At 43.6% G+C, this 16,992-nt stretch overlaps 1 protein-coding gene across 1 annotated transcript; it reads left to right on the top strand.

Annotated features, from left to right (window-relative positions):
* The first annotated feature begins 392 nt into the window (after nucleotides 1-392).
* LOC113425976 (proteasome subunit beta type-9-like) lies at nucleotides 393-16,339 on the top strand. Its single transcript, XM_087952852.1, has 5 exons — nucleotides 393-496; nucleotides 6,345-6,412; nucleotides 7,775-7,906; nucleotides 15,166-15,292; nucleotides 16,325-16,339. The coding sequence occupies exons 1-5, from the start codon at nucleotides 461-463 to the stop codon at nucleotides 16,337-16,339; spliced, it is 378 nt and encodes a 125-aa protein (XP_087808978.1). The 5' UTR covers nucleotides 393-460.
* The last annotated feature ends 653 nt before the right edge of the window (nucleotides 16,340-16,992 follow it).

Raw genomic sequence — 16,992 nt, 5'->3', positions numbered from 1 at the left:
AAGACCCATTTCTGACAAATGACAGTCTAATCTCTTCTTTAAAGTCTCAAGTGATGGCGCTCCCACAACTTCCGAGGGCAACTTCTGTTCCATGGGTTGATGGTTCCGGCTGTCAGAAAGTTTCTCCTCGTTTCCAGGTTGAATCTCTCCTTGTTCAGTTTCAGGGGTTGGACTAGATGACCTACAAAGGTCCCGTCCAACTCTCGTTCATCTGAATCCGAACCCCCTTTCCTTCGATGAAACTGGCTGCGGGTGGGGAATAATAATAGGGGCTGCAGTCCAAGTCCCGCTCTGCTCTCCCACGGCCGCGGCGCTTCTCCCGGGGTTGATGGACAGGTCGGGGCGCCCTCTGATGTCCGCGGGAGGCGCTGCGCCCTCTCGGACTCTTTTTTTGCTATCACTTTCGATCTCCACTCCGAGTTTTCTCCACTCCGAGGCGCTTCGTGGGGAACGGGAGGCTATGGATCATCGCGGGGTCACGAAGATCAGCACCGGGGTGAGTTGAGGGGCTCTGCAGGGGAAGGGGGTGCAGCTCAAGGCTGTTTCTCTCCCCACCCCAGACACCAAACATTGACACGGGAGCGGAGGAGAAGGGAGGGTGGGGCGTGGGAGAGGAAGGGGGTTCGTGTCTCCCGCGAAACGAGGAGGGTTGCGCCGGGGAGACGTTTGAATTCGAGGGAAATGGGTTGGAAGCGCTTCGTTGCTGACTTGCAAGGCGGAATCTGGCCTGGAAGGAAGCAAATCTCGATTGCCCGCCGGTCACGCTTACGCCCTTTGTGTGTGTGTGTGTGCGTGTGTGCGTGTGCAATTGTTAGAGCAACACCTCGGTGGGCATCTTAAAAGAAAGCTAAACGGGGATGGGAAACCACCAGGAAATCCCAATTGTTACCTTTGTGGGCATATTAAAATAAAGCTAAGCAGGGATGGGAGACCACCAGGAAATCCCAGGGCTAGACTGAGACATGGGGGTGGGGAGAAAAAAAGGGGGTTCCATTCATTTGGCCCCCCAAAAAGACAACTGATTTGCTCTCATTTTTGTGCAGTTGTTACAGTGGCCATCTTAAAAGAAAGCCTCAGTGGCCATCTTAAAAGAAAGCTAAGCAGGAATGGGAGACCACCAGGAAATCCACCCGGCTACAGTCATTGAAAAAAAGGGGGGGGCTTTCATTCATTTGTCCCCCCCAAACGACAACGGAGTTACTCCCATTTTTGTGCAATTGTTACAGCAACACCTCGGCGGGCATCTTAAAATAAAGCTAAGTGTGGAGTGGAGACCACCAGGAAATCCCAGGGCTAGACTGAGACATGGGGGTGGGAGGGAAAGGGGAGTTCCATTCATTTGTCCCCCCCAAAAAAGAGAACTGATTTGCTCCCATTTTTGTGCAGTTGTTACAGCAATACCTCAGTGGCCATCTTAAAATAAAGCTAAGCAGGGATGGGAGACCACCAGGAAATCCCAGGGCTAGACTGAGACATGGGGGTGGGGGGGAAAAGGGAATTCCATTCATTTGGCCCCCAAAAGACAACGGACTTACTCCCATTTTTGAACAATTGTTACAGCAACACCTCAGTGGACATCTTAAGAAAAGCTAAACAGGGATGGGAGACCACCAGGAAATCCCCCGGCTAGAATCATTGAAAAAAAAGGGGGGGGCTTTCATTCATTTGCCCCCCTAAAAGACAACAGAGTTGCTCCCATTTTCATGCAATTGTTACAGCAACACCCCGGTGGCCATCTTAAAAGAAAGCTAAACAGGGATGGGAGACCACCAGGAAAATCCAGGGCTAGACTGAGGCATTAAAAAAAACAAAAGGGAGTCCCAGTCATGTGCCCCTCAAAAGAGAACTGACTTCCTCCCATTTTTGTGCAATTACAGCAAACACCTCGGTGGGCATCTTCAAATAAAGCTAAGCAGGGATGGGAGACCACCAGGAAATCCCCCAGCTAAACTGAGGCATTGGGGGAAAAAAACAAAACCAGGGGAGCTCCATTCATTTGCTCCCCAAAATGAGAACTGACATGTCTGGGAAGTCAGCAGGAGACGCCATTTAGTGATTTATCGAGGAGAAACTGAGGCTGGGAGATTGGCGGCCCACATCTGGACTGATTTTCCATCCCCTGGAGGCCCTTGAATGGGAAGGAGCCCGTCTCCCTTACTTAAGATGCCCCACCCAGTTACACCCAGCACCGCCTGGGCGGAACTCAATCTGTCCTTCCAGGGTAGAACACTCAGATTGAGAAACATCGATCTAAATCTATTTGAGTACTTTAAGTGTGTAACCCCATCAATTATGCGAATAAAGCAATACAGATAATCCTTGACTTACAACCTTTCCTTTCGTGGCCGTCCCAAGCTACGACGGCACTGTTAAAAGTGACTTAGGGCCCGTTTTCACACTTAACGACCATGGTAGTGTCCTCGATCACAGGATCAAAATTCAGATGCTTGGCAACTGACTCGATGTTGGTCGTAAAAACCGAGCACAACTCACTGAAACAAAAGTTTTGCTTCGCAGCAGAAATGTTGGGGCTGGACTCAATTCTGGGAATTAAAGGCCACGAGTCTTAAAGTGGCTGGCTGAGGAATTCTGGGAGTTGAAGTCCAATAGTCTTAAAGTTGCTGGCTGAGGAATTCTGGGAGTTGAAGTCCAATAGTCTTAAAGCAGCTAGCTGAAGAATTCTGGGAGTTGAAGTCCATGAGACTTAAAGTTGCTGGCTGAGGAATTCTGGGAATTGAAGTCCAATAGTCTTAAAGTTGCTGGCTGAGGAATTCTGGGAATTGAAGTCCATGAGTCTTAAAGTTGCTGGCTGAGGAATTCTGGGAGTTGAAGCCCACGAGACTTAAAGTTGCTGGCTGAGGAATTCTGGGAATTGAAGTCCAATAGTCTTAAAGTTGCTGGCTGAGGAATTCTGGGAATTGAAGTCCAATAGTCTTAAAGTTGCTGGCTGAGGAATTCTGGGAATTGAAGTCCATGAGTCTTAAAGTTGCTGGCTGAGGAATTCTGGGAGTTGAAGTCCAATAGTCTTAAAGTGGCTGGTTGAGGAATTCTGGGAGTTGAAGTCCATGAGTCTTAAAGTTGCTGGCTGAGGAATTCTGGGAGTTGAAGCCCACGAGACTTAAAGTTGCTGGCTGAGGAATTCTGGGAGTTTAAGTCCACGAGACTTAAAGTTGCCAAGTTTGAAGACCCTTACCGTAACAATCTTCTTTCGGTGTGAGAGTAATGTAAGCTTCCATCCATCAATTGGTTATTTTCGCCTCTATCAATACTTCATTTAACACTTCCAGCATTATGTTGCTAAAGGAATCCTGGAAGATTTTATACAATTCTGTTGGTAGACCATCCGGCCTTGATGCTTTCTCATTATTTTGTCGTTTTATTGCTTCTGTTAATGCCATCATTGTGATTCTTTCCTCTAACATTGTTTTAATTTCTTCTCGTAGTTTAGATAATTCTGCTTTTTTCAGGTATTTTTTAATTTCTCCTTCTCCAACTTGCTCTTGTTCATATAATTCCCCATAATAGTTTTTGACTATTCTTTTTGTCTTCATTTCTATAGCAAAGGTTTCCTTGATCGTCTATTAGTTGAGGAATCTGCTTCTGTTCCTTCTCTTTTTCTCAGTCTATATGCTAACCACTTTCCTGGTTTATTTGCATTTTCAAAAAAAAAGTTTTGTTTGGATCTTTTTATTTTATTTTATTTTATTTTAAATAAATTTTATTAGACTTTTGTATATTTTAAAAATAAAACAAAAAATAAATATCATGACATTAACAGTTTTGTGACACCCATATCCATTTCTATCTTTTGTGCATATTTACAAATATATACAATTTTGTGCAAATATATACATTTAATGTATAAGTTGCTTCTTTAATTCCTTCATTTTCTATCTGTCTTAATTCGATCCAATTATACCATTTCCCCCAAATTCTATAGTATTCAGATTCCTCTTTCTCTTGTATCATTAAAGTCAATTTGTCCATTTCAGCACATGCCATTATTTTTTAGAATAATCAGTTCATCCGATGGTATGTAGTTGTGCTTCCAGCATTGAGCATAAGCTATTCTAGAAGCCATTAAGATGTGTAATACAATATATTTTATATATTTTTCCACGTTTCTTTTTGAATATCCCTAACAGAAATAGTTCTGGTTCCAATTCTACTTATTCCTTAAGAAATTCTTGCAGCCATTGTTTGGTTTTAAGCCAATATTTCTGAGCTTCTGAACAGGACCACCACATGTGGTAGAAGGTACCCTCTTTCTTTCTACATTTCCAACATGCCGGATTCATGTTGGATCTTTTTATTTTAACAACCCTGGCAAGAAAGGGTCGTAAAATAGGGGGAAAACTCAGCATACTGTCTCGCTTAGCGGCAGAAATTTTGGCCTCCCTTGCGGTCGTAAATCAAGGACTTATCTGTACCACTTGGTTTTGTTTTTTTTCTCAGCAAACTGGTTCAGTGGGGGGATGGGTTGGCTGTAAAGGAAGCAGGTGTTCTCTTATCCAGCTACCAAGTCGTTGATAAAGCTGATCTTTGAACCTTCTACCTGCCTGTAAAACGCTGTGCAAAGCCACAACTGGCTCGGAGAGATTTCTGCTATGCCGCAGGCCGGACTTGGCACGGGGAGGGGCCTTGGGGCTCCCTGCCAGCCCGAATTCCCCTGCATGGCTAGAGAAGTGAGTTATGTTCCGTGCTTGGCATTCTGCAGCTGCCAAAAAAGCCAACACAGTTCTAGGCTGCATAGACAGAGGGATAGAATTCAAGATCACAGGAAGTGTTCATACCACTTTATAATGCCTTAGTAAGGCCACACTTGGAATACGGCATCCAATTTTGGTCGCCACAATGTAAAAAAGATGTTGAGGCTCTAGAACTGTGATGGTGAACCTATGGCACGTGTGCCACAGGTGGCATGCAGAGCCATTTGTGTGGGCAGGTGAGCCCCAGCCAAACTTACCTGCACTGTGCATGCATGCACCTCCCGGCTGATTTTCGGCAGCCCGTTTGAGGCTGTTTTCACCCTCCCAGAGGCTCGAGGGAAGCCTCTGCAGCCTCGGCAGGCCAAAAAACGGGCCTTCCGGAAATACCGGAAGTGCTGAAACGGGCCCGTTTTTCAGCCTCCAAAGACTGCAGAGGCTTCCCTCAGAGGCCCTCTGGAGGCTCCAAAACGGGCACTTCCGGTATTTCTGGAAGATCTGTTTTTCGGCTTCCCGAGGCTACAGAGGCTTCCCTCAAGCCCCTGGGAAGGCAAAAACGGCCTCCCCCAGGCTCCAGAGGCCCTCCGGAGGCTGAAAACGGGCACTTCTGGTATTTCCGGAAGATCCGTTTTTCGGCCTACCGAGGCTGCAGAGGCTTCCCTCGAGCCTTCGGGAGGGCGAAAACGGCCTCAAACAGGCTGAAAATCAGGGGGGAGGCACGCACATGCGCAGTGCAGGTAAGGGGGCAGGGGGAGGTGTTGGCGGGGGTGTGGGGTACATTGCATTGTGGGTGCCGGCACACACACGCGCATCCGGCACACCACAACAAAAAAGTTCAACATCATTGCTCTAGAAAGAATGCAGAGAAGAGCAACAAAGATGATTAGGGGACTGGAGGCTGAAACATGTAAAGAACGGTTGCTGGATCTGCGTATGTCTAGTAAGTTTGATGAAAAGAAGGACTAGGGGTGACATGATAACACTGTTCCAATCTCTCAGGGGCTGCCCCAAAGAAGAGGGAGTCAATCTCTTTTCCAAAGCATCTGAGGGCAGGATAAGAAGCAACGGGTGGAAACTAATTAAGGAGAGAAGCAACCTAGAACTAAGGAGACATTTCCTGACCGTTAGAACAATTAATCAGTGAAACAATTTGCCTCCAGAAGTTATAAATGCTCCAAGACTGGAAGTTTTTAAGACGAGATTGGATAACCATTGGTCTGAAATAATATCGGGTGTCCTGCCTAAACAGGGGGTTGGGCTAGAAGACCTCCAAGGTCCCTTCCAACTCTCTTATTCTAACAGATCCAATTAGCTAGAAAGGCAAGAGAAGCAGTTTTGCCGAAACGCTGAGATCCCCTGCCAAGATTTTGGCTTGGTTTTGTTTTCAGGCTGCTGGCAACTACACAGGACCAACTGGCAGCACCCCAGATCTTTCAGCGGAGTTTTTGATCGATTAAACTAAACCTTTTACGACACTGTAACCCCCCTAATTCGGGTTAGAGTCGGGATGACTGGATAGAGCTGAGCATTGGCTGGTTGGATGCCCTCCCCGACAGCAGGCGGATTTCACAGCAGTGGTAAGTGCTTTTACTTCTCTTCTGCTCTACAAATAACACTTGTTCCCCTTCTCCTCTACAGACCACCATCATGGCCGTGGAGTTTGATGGCGGAGTTGTCGTGGGCTCTGACTCCCGAGTTTCTGCAGGGTAAGAGGCTGAAGGAATATGTGAATCTGGGTGAAGGTGAATAAAGGTCTAATATCTTTCCTTGCCCAGAGGAGAAGTGGACGTCTCCTTCAAGTCAACTCTTGGTGATGTGAGGGACAGGCCTACATAGTTTTCTTTGAGATAATCAAGAGGTCCTTGGCTCTTGCCTCATTCCAGAGTGGTTTTTTTTTTCAACAACCCAATCTAATCCTCCTCTGTGGGATTTCCTAGTGGTCCCCCATCCAAGTACCCCGTTTCCTTGAAAATACGACCTACCCTGAAAGTAAGTCCTAGCTTGGTTTTTTACATGTGCGCCCAATATAAGCTCTACCTCCCCCCCTCAAAATAATTAATTAATTAAGATCCTGCCCACTCCAGAGTGCACAGGTAAAAATTAAGCTAGGGTAGGGATGAGCGGTGGAGATGACCTACTACTTACCTTTTTTTTTTAGTATCCTAGTATGATTTATGTTATTCGCTTATTTAGTACCCCACGACTATCATTGTTTTTTTTTCCTTATGATTTATAGTGAATGTATTTTGATGATTATGATCCTTATTTATCATTTGTTGCTTGTGTGTACACTACAGCTTATGCACTGGAGACAAATTCCTTGTGTCACACTTGGTAAAATAAGTGTGAATAGGCGGCAATATAAATTTCCTTAAATAAATAATATAATTCTGTTCTGTTCTATTCTGTTCTGTTGTCTCTACTATTCTGTTCTGTTCTATTCTATTCTTAATCCTATTGTATTCTCTATTCTATTCTATTCCTTATTCTATTCCTTATTCTATTCTATATTCTATTTTTTATTCTATTGTATTCTATATTCTATTCTATTCTTAATTCTATTCTATTCTTTATTCTATATTCTATTCTTAATTCTATTCTATTCTTAATTCTATTCTATTTTTAATTCTACTCTATTCTAAATTCTATTCCATTCTTAATTCTATTCTATTCTAAATTCTATTCTATTCTAAATTCTATTCTATTCTAAATTCTATTCTATTCTATATTCTATTCTATTCTTAATTATATTCTTTATTCTATTCTATTCTAAATTCTATTCTTAATTCTATTCTATTCTCAGTTCTATTCTTTATTCTATTCTATTCTATTCTATTCTAAATTCTATTCTATTCTAATTCTATTCTATTCTAAATTCTATTCTATTCTAAATTCTATTCTATTCTATTCTATTCTCTATTCTATTCTTTATTCTATTCTATTCTAAATTCTATTCTTTATTCTATTCATTCTATTCTTAATTCTATTCTATTCTACTATATTCTCTATTCTATTCTAATTCTAATTCTATTCCGATTGCTTTCAATATCTTGCCTTCCTCTTTCCAGGCAGTCGGTGGTCAATTGCTTCTTCAACAAGCTAGAGCCCCTGCACGACCGGATTTACTGTGCCCTCTCCGGCTCTGCGGCTGATGCTCAGGCCATGGTCGATCTGATCAATTACCAGCTGGAGCTCCACAGGTGAGGAAGTCTATGGAGCTGCTTACGGGAGCCCGCCGGGGGGTTCCTCCTCTACCACGGAAGCCCAACCCCAGAGGGGTCTCCAGCTCTGCTTATCTTTTGGTCCCAGAAAGGATAGCACATCCAAGGGGCACCAACTGGCAGGGTAGCAGATCGGAGCAGAAGGAAGAGAGGCCAGCAGAGCATGAAGTGGGATCTAGATAGAGTAGGCCTGATGCATTCCTGATCAGTAATGATCAGGGATGAACAGGAGAGAGAAGGGAAGGGTGGAAATTAGCTGCCAAGGCAGTCATCAGACCATGCATTCCTCATTTTCATGAAACGAGGCCTGTTAGGGGTAGGGGTCAAAAAAAATCAAGATGGTGATTAAAGCTTTGAACTTCCCAATGTACATAAAACAGAACAGGCTTTCGATCACAGAATGCCATTTTTTTGTGGGAATTAGATGTTTAACAGAGTGATGGCTTTCAGGAAAAAAACTGTCCTTGTGTCTAGTTGTTCTGGTGTGCAGGGCTCTATAGCGTCGTTTTGAGGGAAGGAGTTGAAACAGTTTATGTCCGGGATGTGAGGGGTCTGTAGATATTTTTACAGCCCTCTTTTTGACTCGTGCAGTATACAGGTTCTCAACTGAAGGCAGGTGGGTAGTAATTGTTTTTTCTGCAGTCCTAATTATCCTCTGAAGTCTGTGTCTGTCCTGTTGGGCTGCACAACCAAACCAGACAGTTATAGAGGTGCAGATGACAGACTCAATCATTCCTCTGTAGAACTGGATCAGCAGCTCCTTGGGCAGTTTGAGCTTCCTGAGTTGGCGCAGAAAGAACATTCTTTGTTGTGCTTTTTCTATGAAGTTTTTGATGTTAGGTGTCCATTTTAACTGGTTTTTTTTCCCTGGGCCTCTGAATGCTCCAACACTAGAACTTTTTTAAAAAAGATGTTGGATAACTATTTGTCTGAAGTGGTGTAGGGTTTTCTGCCTAGGCAAGGGGTTGGACAAGAAGACCTCCAAGGTCCCTTCCAAGTCTATTATTCTATTCTATTCTATTCTATTCTATTCTATTCTATTCTATTCTATTCTGTTCTGTTCTGTTCTATTCTATTCTATTCTATTCTATTCTATCTCATCGTTTCTATTCTATTCTATTCTATCCCATCATTTCTATTCTATTCTATTCTATTCCAAATCCTTCTATTCTATTCTATTCTATTCTATTCTATCCCATCATTTTTATTCTATTCTATTCTGTTCCTATCCTTCTATTCTATTCTATTCTATTCTATTCTATTCTATTCTATTCTATTCTATTCTATTCTATCCCATCATTTCTATTCTATTCTATTCTATTCTATTCCATTCCATTCCATTCCATTCCATTCCATTCCATCATTTCTATTCTGTTCTGTTCTATTCTATTCTATTCTATTCTATTCTATTCTATTCTATTCTATTCTATTCTATTCTATTCTATTCTATTCTATTCTATTCTATTCTATTCCATTCCCATTCCATTCCATTCCATTCTATTCTATTCTATTCTATTCTATTCTATTCTATTCCATCATTTCTATTCTATTCTATTCTATCCCATCATTTCTATTCTATTCTATTCTACTCTACTCTACTCTATTCTATCCCATCATTTCTATTATTCTATTCTATTCTATTCTACTCTACTCTATTCTATTCCATCATTTCTATTCTATTCTATTCTATCCCATCATTTCTATTCTATTCTATTCTATTCTACTCTACTCTACTCTATTCTATCCCATCATTTCTATTCATTTCTATTCTATTCTATTATACTCTACTCTATTCTATCCCATCATTTCTATTCTATTCTATTCTATTCTATTCTATTCTATTCTATTCTATTCTATCCCATCATTTCTATTCTATTCTATTCTACTCTACTCTATTCTATCCCATCATTTCTATTCTATTCTATTCTATTCTATTCTATCCCATCATTTCTATTCTATTCTATTCTACTCTACTCTATTCTATCCCATCATTTCTATTCTATTCTATTCTATTCTATTCTATTCTATTCTATTCTATTCTATTCTATTCTATTCTATTCTATTCTATTCTACTCTACTCTACTCTACTCTATTCCATCCCATCCCATCCCATCCCATCTCATCCCATCTATTCTATTCTATTCTATTCTATTCTATTCTATTCTATTCTATTCCATCCCATCATTTCTATTCTATTCTATTCTATCCCATCATTTCTATTCTATTCTATTCTGTTCTGTTCTGTTCTGTTCTGTTCTATTCTGTTCTGTTCTAATCCCCTCTAAACAAGGGGAAAATGTGCCTCAAGCAATCCGCTTATGATGGAACCCAATAATTCATTTGTTCATTCATTGCGGTCTCTGAGAGAGAGTCAAATCTTCCCGCTCATCCTTGGTGGGGAAATTGTTCTTGATGTAGCACCGCCCCCTGGTGGCCATTATAAAAATGGTGCTTCTTTTTTATCACTTGATTTCCCAGAAAAGGCAGCGGCCCAAGGACAGATCTCTCATTGGCTCCCGTCAGGGGAAATCAAGCGCTCCCTGCAGCGGGGAGTTGGAAAGTACCGGAGGTCAGGAAATCTGTTGCTATTTTGGGTGTTGCCTGCGGTGCTTTCTAAACTCTGCTTTTTTTATTTTCCCCCACAAGTGAGTGGGAGAACAATTACAGACTGAAAGGTGCCAACTATTTTGTTTTTACAGAATGAAGCATACAGATTTACAGAGTTGGAAGGGACCTTGTAGGTCATCTAGTCCAACCCCTCCAAGAAGGAGACCCTACACCATTTCCCACAAATAGCAGACCAATAGTACTGCAGACTTTGTAAATAGTTGGACAGTGTTGAGGGAATTATTTGTTTAGCAGAGTGATGGCTTTTGGGGGAAAAACTGTTCTTGTGACCACAACATCTAGACACAAGAACAGTTTTTTCCCAAACACCATCACACTGCTAAACAAATAATTCCCTCAAGACTGTCCAACTATTACAAAGTCCGCATTACTATTACTGTTAATCTTCTCATCGCTCCTGATCACCCATCCCCTCCCACTTGTGACTGTATGACTGTAACCTTGTTATTCGTATCCTTACAATTTATATCGACTGTTTCCTAGTATGATTTGATTGCTTATTGTAGCCTATGACTATCACTAAGTGTCTCACCTTATGATTCTGGACTCTTGACGGATGTATCTTTTTCTTTTATGTACACCGAGAGCATTTGCACCGAGACAAATTCCTTGTGTGTCCAATCACACTTGGCCAATAAAAGAATTCTAATTCTAATCTCTTCTTGAAAATCTCAAGTGATGAAGCTCCCACAACTTGTTCTAACTGTCAGGAAATTTCTCCTTACGCTGCTTTTCTACTTGATTAGTTTCCATCCATTGCTTCCTGTTTTGTCTTCAGGTGCTTTGGACAATAGCTTGACTCTCTCTTCTTTGTGGAAAACCGTTAGATATTGGAACGCTTCCTCCAGATCAGATTATGGAACAACTTCCCTCCAGAAGTTGTGAATGCTCCAACACTGGAATTTTTAAGAAGAGATTGGACAACCCTTTGTCTGAAATGGTATAAGAGTTTCCTGCCTGAGCAGGGGGGTGGACTAGAAGACCTCCAAGGTCCCTTCCTGCTCTATTCTAATCCTGAATTCGCCCTCCAAGTTTGAACCCGCATTTCTTCCACTGGGAGCGTTGGCACCGGGTTAGGAGGGATGGAGGGACAGCAAAACCCCAGTATGGGATCACCCAGCCAATGGGTGAAGAGAATGTCCTTGCGTCAGCAGTTGCTATGTGGCTTCAGTGGCGGAGGTTGACAGAGCAAGCGGGGAATTTCCCTGCCAACTGTAGAGAAGCTTAGTGGCGACCCCTGGAGGCGGAGAGATGCAATGAGCGGCCGTGGCGGGAATCTCGGATTTTTCTCGGAAAGAGGACAACCTCAAACAAGGGGGAAGGACCGATGGCCGTGGGAGGCATCGTGGGAAGGGTTAAAGCATTAGGATAGGGACGTTAGGATGGGATAGGGGTTGTCTTGGAGAACCTCTGTGTGGTCGATAAGAGTCGACAATGACTCGACAGCACACAATCATTAACAGATTAAGACAGTTGGAAGGGGCCTTGTAGGTCATCTAGTCCAACCCCCTGCCCAAGCAGGAGACCCTACACTATTTCTGACAGATGGGAGTCCAATCTCTTCTTGAAAGCCTCCAGTGATGAAGCTCCCACAACTTCCAAAGGCAAAGCTGTTCCATTGGTTGATTGTTCTCACTATCAGAAAATTTCTCCTTATTTCCAGGTTGAATCTCTCTCCTTGTTCAGTTTCCATCCATTATTCCTTGTCTGGCCTACAGGCACTTTAGAAAATAGCTTGACCCCTTCCTCTCTGGGGCAGCCCCTCAAATATTGGAAGACCGCTATCATGTCTCCCCTGGTCCTTCTTTTCACTAGACTAGCCAAGCCCAGTTCCTGTCACCGTTCTTCGTATGTTTTAGTCTCCAGTCCCCTAATCATCCTGGTTGCTCTTCTCTGTACTTTTTCTAGAGTCTCAACATCTTTTTTACAATGTGTTGACCAAAACTGGATGCAGTACTCTAGGTGTGGTCTTACTAAGGCTTTATAGAGGGGCATTAGTACTTCCCTTGATCTCGATTGTATCCCTCTGTTAATGCAATTTAGGGTTGCATTAGCTTTTTTGGCTGCTGCTGCACACTGCTGGCTCATATTTAGCTGGTTGTCCACTAAGACTCCAAGATCCCTCTCACAGTTCATCTAACAGATAATCAGAGTTGTAATAGGTCATCTAGTCCAACCTACCCATTGCTGCTATTGAGCCTGGTTTCACACAGTCTATATGTGTACCTTTGGTTTTTCTTGCCTACGTGTAGGACTTTACTTTTCTCTACATTGAATTTCATTTTGTTAGATACGGCCCAGTGTTCGAGTATGTCACGATCCATCTGGATCTTGAGCCTATCTTCTAATCGGGGTGGGCTTCACAAAATCTTAGTAAAGGGTTCGGTGCCCGGTGGCTGGGCAGGCGTGGCTGTGGTGGGCGTGGCCTAGTCAGCCTCCTGCATCACGGTGGGGACGGGGGCATATTTGTCCTTCCCTGGCTCTGGAGGCTTTTCTCGAGCCTCCGGGAGGGTGAAAACGGCCTCCCTGAGGCCCGCTGGAGGCTCTCTGGAAGCTGGAAACGGGCCCATTTCCGGCCTTCCCAAACTTCCAGGAGGCCTTTTTTTCACCCTCCAAGAGCCTCCGTGTGTGCCCTGTACTTACCTGCATCCAAAACGGGCCACGTGGGGACTCCTGGGAGGAGGTGGGCAGGGCCAGCCAGGAGTGGGAGTCCGGGGTTCTCTGAAGTGCACCAAAATTTAGCTAAGGGCTCTCCCGAACTCCTGTGGGCCCCCAGCAGCCCACTCCCTCCCTGTAATTATTTTTAATCTGGGTTACTTGGTTGGGGCTTAGCATGGGATGCAAATCCAGCCTCTTTATTATTTTATTTTATTTTATTTTATTTTATTTATTTTATTTTATTTTATTATTTTATTTTATTTTATTTTATTTTATTTTATTTTATTTTATTTTATTTTATTTTATTTTATTATTTTATTATTTTATTTTATTTTATTTTATTTTATTTTATTTTATTTTATTTTATTTTATTTTATTTTATTTTATTTTTATTTTATTTTATTTTATTTTATTTTATTATTTTATTTTATTTTATTATTTTATTTTATTTTATTTTATTTTATTTTATTTTATTTTATTTTATTTTATTATTTTATTTTATTTTATTTTATTTTATTTTATTATTTTATTTTATTTTATTTTATTTTATTTTATTTTATTTTTAATAGATATTATCATAAACATGAGTAAGATTATAGGAAATAGGAATGAATAAATGGGGACAATAGGACAGGGCCGGTAGGCACGACGGTGCACTTATGCACACACCTCTTACAGACCTCTTAGGAATGGGATGAGGTCAATAGTGGATAGTTTGAGGTTAAAGGAGTGGGGGTTAGAGGATGTAACTACAGAGTCAGGTAATGCAGTGATCCCCAACCTTTTTTACGACGCGGCCCGGTACCGGCATCAGCTGGGCGCCGCGGCCCGGTACCGGCACCAGCTGGGCGCCGCCATCTTTTTTTGATGAAAACGTGCTTCCGGTGAGCTTTCTACCCGGAAAAGCTCACCGGAAGCGCTGGCGCCTCCATCTTTTTTTCATGAAAACGTGCTTCCGGTGAGCTTTCTACCCGGAAAAGTTCACCGGAAGCACTTTTTCATCAAAAAAAGATGGCGCCCAGCAAGCCAGCGGCCCGGTAGGACTTGTTCCGCGGACCGGTACCGGTCCGCGGACCGGTGGTTGGGGACCCCTGAGGTAATGCATTCCAGGCCTTGACCACTCGGTTGCTGAAGTCGTACTTTCTGCAATTGAGTTTGGAGCAGTTTACATTGAGTTTGTATCTGTTGTGTGCTTTTGTATTGTTGCGGTTGAAGCTGAAGTAGTCATTGACTGTGGTAGGACATTGTAGCAGATAATTTTGTGCGCTACGCTTAAGTCCAACCGTAGGTGGTGTAGTTCAAGGTTGTCCGAGCCCAACATTTCAAGCCTGGTGATGTAAAGGACAAAGCCCAGAAAAAAATATATTTAGTATTTTTTTGATTTGTCAATCGCTTACAAGATACAGGTATAAGAATAAACATAGTTTTGAATACATGAGATAGATACTTATAAGAAAAATAAAAAGAAACAATAGGACAGGAACGGTAGGCACGATTGGTGCGCTTATGCACGCCCCCCTACAGGCCTCTTAGGAAGGGGGTGAGGTCAATAGTAGTAACTCGACACCCAGGTTAGAAGTGTTGTGTGAATGATCTCTGAGAACAGAAGTGGGTATTCAGCAGGTTCTGACCAGTTCCAGAGAACCGGTAGCAGAAATTTTGAGTAGTTCGGAGAACCGGCAAATCCCACCTCTGACTGGAGATTTTACAGTATCCTTCCCCTGCCATGTCCACCAAGCCGCGCCCACAGAACCGGCAGTAAAAAAAATTGAATCCCACCACTGCCTGATCAAATGTCCCAGAAACTGGAGTCGCAGCTTTCACACCAGTGACCGGCGAGGCCCAAGGTCTTCAAAGAGATCCACTTGGGAGCTGCCCTCCCAAACTGCAAATGGAGAGAGAGAAACTGAGGCACAACAGAGCGTGCTCAGCCTTTTCCTTTCTCCCCACAGCCTGGAGACGGAGATGCCACCGCGGGTCCTGGCTGCAGCCACGCTGGTCAAAGGCCTCAGCTACAAGCACCCGGAGCTCTCGGCCCACCTGCTGGTGGCTGGATGGGACCCTCAGAATGGCGGGCAGGTAGGTCCAGCAGGGGACTTGGGAGAAGAGGCTACTCGGTGGAGAAATATTGATCAATCAGAATAGAGCTGCAAGGGATCTTGGAGGTCTTCTAGTCCAACCCACTGCTCAAGCATGAGACTTTATACCCGTGATGGCGAACTTATGGCACGCATGCCAGAAGTAGCACGCAGAGCCATGGCTCCAGGCACACCAGCCATTGCCTGTTGCTCTTCCGGGTTCTCATGTGCGCCGGCCAGCTGGTCTTCGCGCGCGCAGGAGCTCCAGAAACTGGAAGAGCACCTCCCAGTGCGTGCATGTGCGCCAGCTACCTGGTCTTCCAGTTTCTAATGCACATGCATGCACGAAGACCGGCTGGCTGGCGCACACATGCGCTTTAGAAGCTGAAAGACCAGGTGGCACGAGTGGGATTCTACCAGTTTGTACCTATTCGCTAGAACCGGTTGTTAACATTTTTAGCAGTCCGGAGAACCGGTTGTTAGAAGAAATTACTGGCCTAATCCCGTAAGGAAGACAGGAAGGAAACATTCTGGTGTTGCTTACAGAAACTGCCTCTCCATTAACCCTTATTACATTCTTGGCGGGACTAGACTTCCTGTCTCAGGAACTTCTCTGGAATTTCCCCCCCCCTCCTTTGCTGGTACTTCGCTTGTGTGGAGTGACCATTCAAAGTGACAATGGCCCTGAAAAAAGTGACTTATGACCATTTTTCACACTTACGACTGTTGCAGCATCCCCACAGTCATGAGAGGCCAGGCGAGGAGGAGATGCGTGCCTCGATGTGAGTGATATTGAGTTGGCCACACCCAACCAATCACATGACCACTAAGCCACGTCCACCCAGTCACATGACCACCAAGCCACGCCCACCAACCAAGCCACGCCCACAGAACCGGTTGTTAAAAAATTTGAATCCCACTCCTGCCAGGTGGCCTTTGCACATGTGCGCGCCGGGAGCTGCTCTTCTGGTTTTTGGCGCACACGCGGTTTGGCACTTGGTTCCTTTTCAGCGTGCGCGCATTCCCATTTCAGCACTCGGTGCCATAAAGGTTAACCACCAACTGCCTTATACCCTTTCAGACAAGTGGCTGTCTGGTCTTTTCTTAAAAACCTCCAGTGATGGAGCACCTACAGTTTCTGAAGGCAAACTCTTCCTCGCGGTTAGGAAGTTTCTCCTAAGTTTCCCTCCATTGTTTCTTGTCCTGCCTTCTGGTGCTTTGGAAAATAAACTGACACACACACACACCCCTTGTTTGTGGCAGCCCCTCTAATACTGGAATACTGCTAACATATTACCTGTAGCCCGATGGGAAATATTGGGGGATTTCCCATCGTCTCATCGCTATGCCAGAAAGCTACACCCGTTGAATTTCTGCTCATTGTGCCATGTTCATATCTAAAAACAAAAAACAACAAGCAGCCCTAGGATACAAAATCCTAAATTGCATTAACAGAGGGAGGAAGAAAATAAGCCAATGGGCAGTGCAGCAAAGGCAAGGAGGTCTGTTGAAAGATAGGATCCCACTGTGAGCAGGATCCCAGGCTCAATAGCAGTAACTGTGAGAGGGATTTTGGAGTCTTAGTGGACAACCAGCTAAATAGGAGCCGGCAGTGTGCAGCAGCAGGCAAAAAAGCTAATGCAATCCTAAATTGTATTAACAGAGGGATAGAATCGAGATCAAGTGAGGTACTAATGCCCC

This window comes from Notechis scutatus, chromosome 2, assembly GCF_049901735.1.
Source record: "Notechis scutatus isolate UNSWTSFEM ecotype Mainland chromosome 2, rNotScu1.2, whole genome shotgun sequence".
Taxonomy (NCBI): Eukaryota; Metazoa; Chordata; class Lepidosauria; order Squamata; family Elapidae; genus Notechis; species Notechis scutatus.
Note: the sequence above shows the minus strand (reverse complement) of the source record. Positions and strands in the feature narration are given on the sequence as shown.